The sequence below is a fragment of the Folsomia candida genome, unplaced genomic scaffold (genome assembly GCF_002217175.1).
Source record: "Folsomia candida strain VU population unplaced genomic scaffold, ASM221717v1 Fcan01_Sc008, whole genome shotgun sequence".
Classification (NCBI taxonomy): Eukaryota; Metazoa; Arthropoda; class Collembola; order Entomobryomorpha; family Isotomidae; genus Folsomia; species Folsomia candida.
Window position 1 is genome coordinate 3934311 of NW_019091200.1, and position 9814 is coordinate 3944124.

General features: G+C 38.7%; 1 protein-coding gene across 1 annotated transcript; it reads left to right on the top strand.

Moving 5' to 3' along the window:
- The first annotated feature begins 8133 nt into the window (after positions 1-8133).
- LOC110853253 (ATP-dependent DNA helicase PIF1-like) lies at positions 8134-9600 on the top strand. Its single transcript, XM_022101506.1, has 2 exons — positions 8134-9304; positions 9395-9600. Exons 1-2 carry the CDS (start codon positions 8134-8136, stop codon positions 9598-9600), a joined length of 1377 nt encoding a protein of 458 aa, XP_021957198.1.
- The last annotated feature ends 214 nt before the right edge of the window (positions 9601-9814 follow it).

A 9814-nucleotide genomic window follows, 5' to 3' on the forward strand; every position in this document is an offset into this window, starting at 1 on the left:
TTATTACATGGAAGGGTTACATGGTTGTATGTATGTTTATGCCGAAACCGGATTGACCGAAACAAGATTGACATTTTACCGTATATTAATATTTTAACGCATTCTGATACAAATGTTGCCTTTGTATGTAAGTATATCACCGTTTTTGAGTACAATGCTAAAAAATTACGAGAAGGAAAAAAATAGAGCAGAATATGTTGCTAAATTAAATGAAGCCCTTTTAGTATTAAAATACATATTATGTAAGTACAGTGTGGCATAATTATCGGTAAATGTATGGGTATGGTATTCATAATTGGTTAAAAACTATGTGCAAATAATTACCATAAAAATTCAAAGTATTATATTTATATACAAACCGACAATTATTAAGCTAATTTGGCTTCCAAATTGCTTGATCACTGTACGCAATTTGTACATATTATGTAAGCCTGAATAATTGTATATTTACATTAAATCATTTATTAGAGAGTGAAATCCCTCTGTTGGTCTGTCCTGTCGCTCTCTAAGTTTCGAATGGTTCAAGTTTTTAGGTATTGCTATTATAATCGTGTCCCTCTTTTTTATGCGTTTTTTGTAAATTAAAACAGGTCAAGTTGGCTGAACGTTTTAGGCCAATCAGCGAAAGCCAGGCAAGGAAAGTCTAATAGACGAAACTACTCGATTAAAAATATGTAGGGCATATGTACCTACATTCACTCTGTTAAACTATCAGTACTAGTAAATGTATAAAAAATAGATTTTTTTTCGAAAAATTTTCTCGTTTTTCTAAGTATGCCTACTATGCCTTGACAAACAAAGTAAACCTTTTCCTCGTTTTTCCACTAAAACTTCTGTGTAATTCAATAAATAAATAGTAGAAGTTAAATGCTTTTGTTATGCAGAAATTGAACTATACTTTGCTAAAAATATGAAAACTTGACATGTCTACATTTCGAAATATATGCACATATTAAACCGGAATATACAATAATGCAACAATCGTGTAATCCACGTAAACCTTATAATACGTGAACAAAGTGGATCTCTGCAGCTTGAAGAATCTGTGGTCAAAGAGGCCCGCATGAAACGCCAAAGGTCGCATGGCGCGTATCACCCTGAACAAAACTGGACTTTTGCTTCCTGAACGGGCGATACCGCAAATACCTCATTTTCAACAATTTCCTCGTTTCTTCATGCGTCATCACGACCGGAGGCAACGTAAGGTTGACCAAGATCGGAATGACCACGGCAAACGCGGTCGTCGTCAGGTGCAATATAATCGGTAATTTTGAATATAGTCTTAATGTCAAAAAATTGATTGCAATTCCAATCATGAGGGTTGCTCCCATGGCGCAAAAAAATGCCAACTCGGATATACCCGATACAGCCGAATAAAGGGGAAAGTACTGGGTGTAAAGGTCCGTAAACATTTTCGGATTCCAAAGTCGGCCAATCGTGGTGGCAAAATCTAGCGCGAATCGGCACATTGTGACGCCAAAAAACAGCACGAACCAAAAGATTCGATACGCTTCTCGGATACAAAGCGAAGTTAGGAAACACCCAGGGTATTCCGACCTGGGTTTTAATGGGTTGGGTTTTATTGGGTTTTAATGGGTTTTAATGGGTTGTAAATGAATAAAACCCAGTGGGTTTTACCATGTTAAGTGGGTTTTATTTGGGTTTTAATGGGTTTTATTGGGTTTTAATTGAGTTTTACTTAAAAACTACATTCAAAAAGTTAAATACATCTCCTATACGTTAGAAGACGTTATCTCAATTCATTCTAAAGCAGTTTATTTCATTACTATTCTAATATATGAAAATTCGGAACAATTCAATAATTGACTCCATCCTTTAGCATCACAGATTTCAAGTGTTATAAAACAAAATAATTTCCGAATAGATACAAATTCCTAATTATTTTTGTTAAGTTATTACTTAAAACTAATAAAACCCTATAAAACCCATTTAAACCCAATAAAACCCATTAAAACCCATTAAAACCCAAATAAAACCCAATTAACATGGTAAAACCCATTAAAACCCATGGGTTTTATAATTTTTGATTAAAACCCTGGGTTTTTCCGAACCCTGGAAACACCTGAAAATGAAGAGGGAGAAAGTATCGTATTTATATGAAATCGATAAAAGCCAGAAAGAACCCACATCGATAAGTACACTGATCAGGGAAGTCAAAACGGGTGAGAAGTTTCCCGCTAGAATGATAAGCTGCAGCGATACGTATAAAATTCGTTCCCAGGTCCACGAAGTTGAGGACGAAGGGGAAATTTTTACTGAAATTATATTGCACCTCAGGTGTAAAAACAATTAATCAAAATTATAATTTTACTTACACTTTCGCCAAGATTCCTGCAGTTTCCAAAATTGTTCCATGATGTTCGGGATTAACTGCATAAGTTATGATGTGAAAAATGATAATGGCGAAACGCGTCAACCCTAAATTTACGAATTTTTGGACATAAGTTCCTAAAAATATGGATTACATTTCTTACCGATGCATCCTGTCGTGTAAAGTCTCCACATCGGAATATCTTCAAATCTATCGCAACCATCGCCAACCATCGCCAGCGCAACCATCTCCCACCGCAGACTATGAAGGCACTACAACTTTCCAAAATTGCGAACATTAGCGCTAACAGGAAGAAAATGAGGTGGCTAATTTTCCTTTCTGACATCACTCTAGGCTGAGCGTCAAACATTATGGGAAAGTTGTATAAAGTGGTGTTTATGCTTCACGTCATCGTCACGTCCTCCTTCAAATCCGATTTTTTGATTGGCTGAACTAAATTATCACTACGACAATTAAAAATTTTAACCAATCAAAAAATCGGATTTGGAGGAGGACGTGACGATTACGTGAAGCATAAACGCACCTTAAGATTTGAAATTGAGAGATGTAAACTTGTAGAGATTTTTGCTGCCAGGTTTTAGTTTTGGCAACCATTTTGGGTTATTTATTTTCGTAAAAGTTTATTGGCTGATAAAATGGAAAGTAAAAAGTTGTATTGAAATGCGAATTGGTTAGAGGTTCTTTAATACATCAAATTGATACGAAGCTATAACAGTAATTTTAACAGGTTACCAAAGTTTACAAAATTTTCAGCCTTCAGTGAAAAACTAATGCTGCTATATACATAGGTAGCACTAAAATTGTGCACTCACAATGGAGGTCTCCCAACGTATGCTCATAGATTTTGACCAAACTAGCGTCAATCAATCACAAATATGATTAGTATGACATTTGCAAATGACAGTATCTGCAAATGCTCAGGTTTGGTGGAGATATTTGCATCCAAAGAGGGGAAAATACGCAGCAAATATGGAAAATTAAAAATTTGCCAGCCTTTAGGGTGCATTTTCTCCTATTTTTATACAAATATCTCCTCGAAGCTTTTGCATTGGCAGATAGTGCCATTTGCAAATTTCATTTTAATTATATTTGTGATCGATTGACGCTAGTTTGGTCCAAATCCATGAGCATACGTTGGGAGACCTCCATTGTCAGCAAATCAAATATTTTTACAATATTAGTTTTATAAAATTTACGCAGTTTATGTACGTAAGTTCCAAAAAGTATGTTTTTAAATTTCCGTTGCGAATTATGTATGGAATGGACACAAAATAAAACGTTGCAACGTTAGAAATAGCTCGCCCTGAGAATAAGTGGACAATTTTTACATAATCTCGACTTAAACCTAATAACTATGTACCTACAAATATATACCAACGTAAAAAGTGTCATGCAGAAGCATAGATAGAAATTGGGTCATTTAATTTTGCACTTTTGTAACTATGATCACGTCATCCGGAAGTTCAAACAAACATTGAAATAAGAGAAAAAGTCTTGGTCCGAATTTGTCAAAAATTCTTCCTCACAATTTCTCCTCGCTATTTCTTGCTGGATATTTCTGAAGCTATTTTTCGGAGGAGGAGAAACGTGACGAAACGAGGAGCAAGGTTACGAAACGAGGAGCAAGTGCACGAAACGAGTGGAAACGTGTCAGTAGGAGGAGAAACGTGTGGCAAGCCGTGGAAAAAGCTACGTAACTTCCTAGTAACTACCTAACGCGAGACTAGTTATCATGCCTCGCAGAAAAATAAGCGTAAAAGAGAGAATGCGGAGGAAAAGGGAGCACGACGAGTTTCGTCGAGCAGAAGCTGCCAAAAACGCTATTGCCAAGAAATTACAAAGGACGGATGAAAACATGAGACATCAGGAGCAACAAGGAAACACAGAAGGGTGGGCGGAGCGCAGAAAGGATTATATCTACCGGGAAGCTGAAAAGGCGCGGGACAGAATGGAGCACGCTACCTAGGCTTTCCCACGGGACGGGATAATCCCGTCCCGTCCCGTCGGGACGCGGGACGGGACTCGGGACGGGACAAGGTTTTTCGTTCCGAAGAATCTCGGGACGGGACAGGCTTCGGGACGGGACGAGGGCATCCCGTCCCGGTCCATCCCGGTCGGGACGGGACGTCCCGAACTTAAATGTTTTTCTCAAAACTTACTCCAGTTATTGGCAAAATAACAATATCTTATGGAAATCTTTCGCATGCGTTGACCCTAAATACATATTGTAATTTTGTATTTCAAGCATATGCATATAGTTAAATATGTCTAATATTTATTTTACCCTGAGGAGTTTTCCATATTATTTTCAAAATTTGAGACGTGTGTGGGTAGTTGAGTTTTGGTGCTGGTTGTCCTTATATTTCTTAATAATTCATATTTGCATGCTACCCATCATAGCTAAAAATTATTTTCAAAAAATTAACAAATTTGGTTTTTAAAATTAACTAAATAACAGTTCTGACTTTTGATACGCATGATATATGTAAATAGGTCGAAATGATGGCGATTTCTCAACTTTCCACTATAAGTAGTTAAAACTTAAATTTTGAAATCATTGGCATTTGGCCGGTCGGTAGGAATGGCAATTGATACTGTGTAATTTATGCAATAAGGAAATAAAGGAGCAACCCATACTCACAGCCAAGTTTGTTTAAATTGATAAAGAACTAAATTTCAATTTAAATAAAAAAACCTCGGGATATCCCGTCCTGTCCCGTCGGGACAAGCCTCGGGACGGGACTCGGGACGGGATGGCCTCCATCCCGTCCCGTCCCGAAAGTCTCATCCCGGTCATTCTTCGGGACGGGACGGAACAGCGAAATCCCGTACCGTCCCGTCCCGTGGGAAAGCCTAACGCTACCCGTCGAGAAACGCTGAAAAAGAGCGGAACAGAATGGAGCACGCCACCCGTCGAGGGGACGAGTCCTGTCACGACGCGGAAAAAGAGAGGGACAGAATGAAGCACGCTATTCGCCGTGAAGACCAAACTTACAAGCAGACCGAGCAGCAGCATAACACAATTAAAAAACAATCTCACGTCATAAGGCTGAGATCGATTTTGATATTTTGTGTAAATCTCTCCATTTTGAGATACTTGATCAACCTAAATAAATATGTGGTTCGTGTGGAGGTCTTTGGTATCGATCATCTGTGCATCCGACAACAATGGAAGTCGTGAGGAAACTTCATCCCAAGAAACCTTTCGCTCATCTAAAAGTGGATGGCAAATACTTCTTATGTGGCACATGTCACGATTCGCAGAAGAGTGGTGACGTGCCCAGGTTGTGTATGTCAAACGGGCTGTATTTTCCTCCAATTCCACATCAATTACAGAACATGACTAGCTTAGAGGAACGTTTGGTGGTATTAAGATTACCATTTGCTCAAATTAGATCCTTAGGGAGCGACCGTCAGTACGGAATCCGAGGGGGAGTTGTAAACGTTCCAAATGACATGGACATAGTGGCTAAAGTTATTCCCCGCAGATTCGATGAGACGAGTACAGTACAGGTTCAATTGAAGCGCCGCATGACTTATAAACATCCATACATGTTCCAAACAATTCGACCATATAAAGTATTTCATGCTGCAAATTATTTAATACGTACCGAATTGTATAAAAAGGAAAATGTATTTCTTTCATCCGACTGGGCTAACAGTGTTTCAACAGACATAGTAGAATATATAGTAAATCCAGACGATGCTAGTCAAAGTGAAACAGACATTGACAATATTCAAGATATATCCATCAGTGACAAAGCCCAACGTGAAGATAATGATCTACCTTTAACTGAAACTCTTATGCAAGAAGATCAACAAATCCTCGCAGTAGCACCTGGAGAAGGAATGGGCCCGCTGTCATTACTCATGGATCTTGACGCTGAAGAGCTATCATTTCCTTCCATTTACTGCGGAATCAAACGGAAATTGAATCCAGAAGCTAACTTGTCATAATATGATATTGCAAAGTAAGAACCTCGCAGATTTGATCCACGTTGCAGAAGATCAGATAAGATCTTATATAGCTACCGTCTGGTCCAAACTCATAGGATCGCTAGTAACATAAATATATGTATCCGGAAAAAGAAAAAACGTGGAATCGTGACTGTTGGCAACCTACTTAACAAGGAATGTGTCCAGAGCATAATTCAACACGATGATGGGTATCGACTTTTGTCAAACATTGTGAACTCTCCTTCATATTTAGAAGAAAAGAAAAAGGATGTGATGGCTATGATTCGTCAATTAGGACTCCCAACATTTTTTATTACAACATCAGCTGCAGAGACGAAATGGCCAGAGTTGATTTCAATGCTTCACACTAGAAAGTATGGGACTGAGCTAACAGATAAAGAAGTTTCCAATCTTACATTCGATGCTAAAGCAGATCTCATAAGACATGACCCTATAGGATGTGTCATGGCTTACGACAGGCGAGAGAAGGCAATGGACAAATTCTTGATCAAGCCCGTGGGTGGAATATTTCATCCTTATGTACACCAGGACTTCTTTAAAAGGAAAGAAGTTCAACAGCGTGGGTCAATACACACACATAGAATGGATTGGATTAAGGATGCTCCGAAGTTTGACAAAGAAAACTCCCTAACACATCAAGCTTGTTGTGAATTCATAGATGAATTCATAACCTGCAGAAAAGATGAAGCCGATGACATGAAGGAAGTTATTGCATACCAGATCCACAATCATTCGCATACTTGTGAAGACAAAAGACGAGGATGTAGGTTCGGTTTTCCAATTCCGCCCATGAGGACGACTAGAATATTACTTCCACTTCCTCCGGACCAAGTGAAGCGATATAAAGAACTATTTTCCAGCATTAAAGAAAAGCTTGCCACGTTTGGACGACATAAAGAAGAAATTAACTTTGATACTTTTCTTCAAGAACTGGATCTGACTGAAGAAAATTACATTCTTTCAGTTCGTTCCAACCAAAGTATTTCTTCGGCGAGCAACCCATGAAATTTATATAAATGCATACAATAGGAAGCTTCTTCTATGTTGGCGCGCAAATATAGACATTCAATATGTGTTGGACCCGTACGCGTGCGCGACTTACGTTGTCAATTATATAAGCAAGTCAGATCGAGGCGTGTCGAAACTTTTACGACAAGTTAGCAAAGAAATCAGGGATGGTAATTTTAGTTTGAAAGAACGCTTAAGTTCATTTGCCAATGCTTTAGCAAAATCCTCAGAGGTATCCGCCCAAGAGGCCGCTTGCTGTTTATTAAAAATTCCAATGACACAAAGTTCACGTGATGTCACATTCATCAATACAAATCGACCGGACGACAGGGTAATTTTCGTCAAGCCTGCAGACGAACTGGAGAAAATGGATCCTGATTCATGCGATATAGCACTCAAAGGAATTTTAGAGCGTTATGTTATGCGGCCGAGGGAATTAGATGATCTTTGCTTAGCTGAATATGTCGCAAACTATAACTTCACGAAACTATCATGCCCTCGGCGGAAGCAAACTAATCTACCGACAGCTGCATTAAGCTTGACTGAATAGTGGGTGCATAACTAGGAGAGTAACTTCTAGAATCATTCGATATCGCAGATTCGGCCTCTATCAAGATCCTGAAAATTTTTATAGGGAACAAATTATGCTGTATGTACCATGGCGGGATGAAAGCAAAGATCTTCTTGATATTGATCATCTTTCTGTGTATCAAAACAGCTTGGATCTAATTACACAAAAGCGGCAAATATATGATCCAAGTTTTCTTGAGAATGAGCTAGAGGTAGGACTCAGTATGGCGCAGGGAGATGAGGAAACTTTTGACAATGCTTTGGTTGACCATACTCCAATCGAGTTCATTGCCGAAGACCAATATTTTGCGATTGAATTAGGGGACTCAACTTCAAAATTTATATCTATTCGACCTCCAAAGTTGATACCAACAGACGACTACCTCCAATTAATGAAAACTTTGAACGAAGATCAACGGAGATATTTACTGAACCTTTTGCATAATTTGAAAGGAAGATCGGGGCAAAATTTCCACTTAATTCATGGGCAGGCCGGTGTAGGAAAGAGTAGACTAATTACTGCAATAGTTCAGTGCATATTAAGGATGTCGGACAAGGAACCTGGATTAAGTGGTGAAGCAATTCCTGTGCTAGTAGCAGCAGCAACTGGTCAAGCTGCATTTAACGTTAGCGGTATGACATTGCACTCAGCATTCAGACTCCCACCCAATCAATACGGAGGAAAAATGCCTCCACTTGATCATGGTTCGTGTAATACATTGCGATGTAAGCATGAGGCCTTAAAACTTTTGATAATTGATGAGATTTCCTTAGTTAGCTTGAAAATGTTCACCCAAATTGATCAAAGCTTAAGGCAAATTTTAGGCACCGACGAAATGTTCGGAGGAGTTAGTCTGCTAGTTGTTGGCGACTTTTACCAGCTTAGTCCGGTGTTTGGACAATTTGTTTTCGAAGATAGCAAGGACATTTTAGGACCCATCATTGGAAATCCAGTCTGGGATAGATTTAGACTATTTGAGCTTAAGGAGATCATGAGACAAAAAGATGATGCTAAGTTTGCAACTGCATTAAACAGACGGTCAATAGGAATGCTTGTAGAAGAAGACATTAAAATGTTCAAGAGTAGAGAAATCAGGAAAAACTTAATTGTTCCAGATGATGCAACATGGTTGTTTTACAGCAACGCTGATTGTGATAAATTTAATCGCGAAGTGATAAATCGAGCAAAGGGTCCATTGTATAATTCATATGCCATAGATAGAGTACAGGGTGGAAAGATTCTAGCGTCCCAACAAGCAATGCTGGAGTCGGCCGAATATTTAAGTTTGCAGCAAACTGGAGGAATGCCATACCATGTAGCTTTAAGAGTCGGCCTTCGATATATGATCACAACAAATATTGACGTATCTGACGGATTGTTTAATGGTGCCACAGGTAAATTAATGAGGGTAATTAAAAAGCCATTAACTAATGGAGAGAAAGCTGTTAAGATTGTATTTATGGAATTCTCTGAGAAATTGGTAGGGCAACTGGCAAGATCACACAATATGGAATTGCTCAAACAACTAGAAATTCCTTTGCATTGGACCTCAATCTTCTCAGAGACCAAGGCTTTAAATAGGTTTGGGCACTATCAAGGAATGCAAATCGTTCGCCGTCAAATTCCTTTGGTTGCGGCCAATGCTATTTCCATTCATAAATCGCAGTCTGTCAATTCCAAATACAGTTGACAATATTCCAAGTCGAGGATTGAGAAGGGATGCGATATATGTAGCTATGAGTCGGGCACCTTCTTTATCAGGATTATTTATTGGCGGGACTTTCAATGCTCCACGTGCAATCGATACTTTAAGACATCCTGTAGCAGTAGAGCTTTCCAGGTTGCGAAAATTACCATTCCCATATTCGCTGAAATATTTACCAGACCTAGAAGATCCCAATAAA

Excerpts from the sequence above, each read along its gene's own strand:
- LOC110853253 (XM_022101506.1), top strand. The coding sequence starts at position 8,134 with ATGGCGCAGGGAGATGAGGAAACTTTTGACAATGCTTTGGTTGACCAT. Across the intron at positions 9,305-9,394 it reads ATTGTTTAATGGTGCCACAG|GGCAACTGGCAAGATCACAC; the intron begins GTAAATTAATGA and ends AGAAATTGGTAG.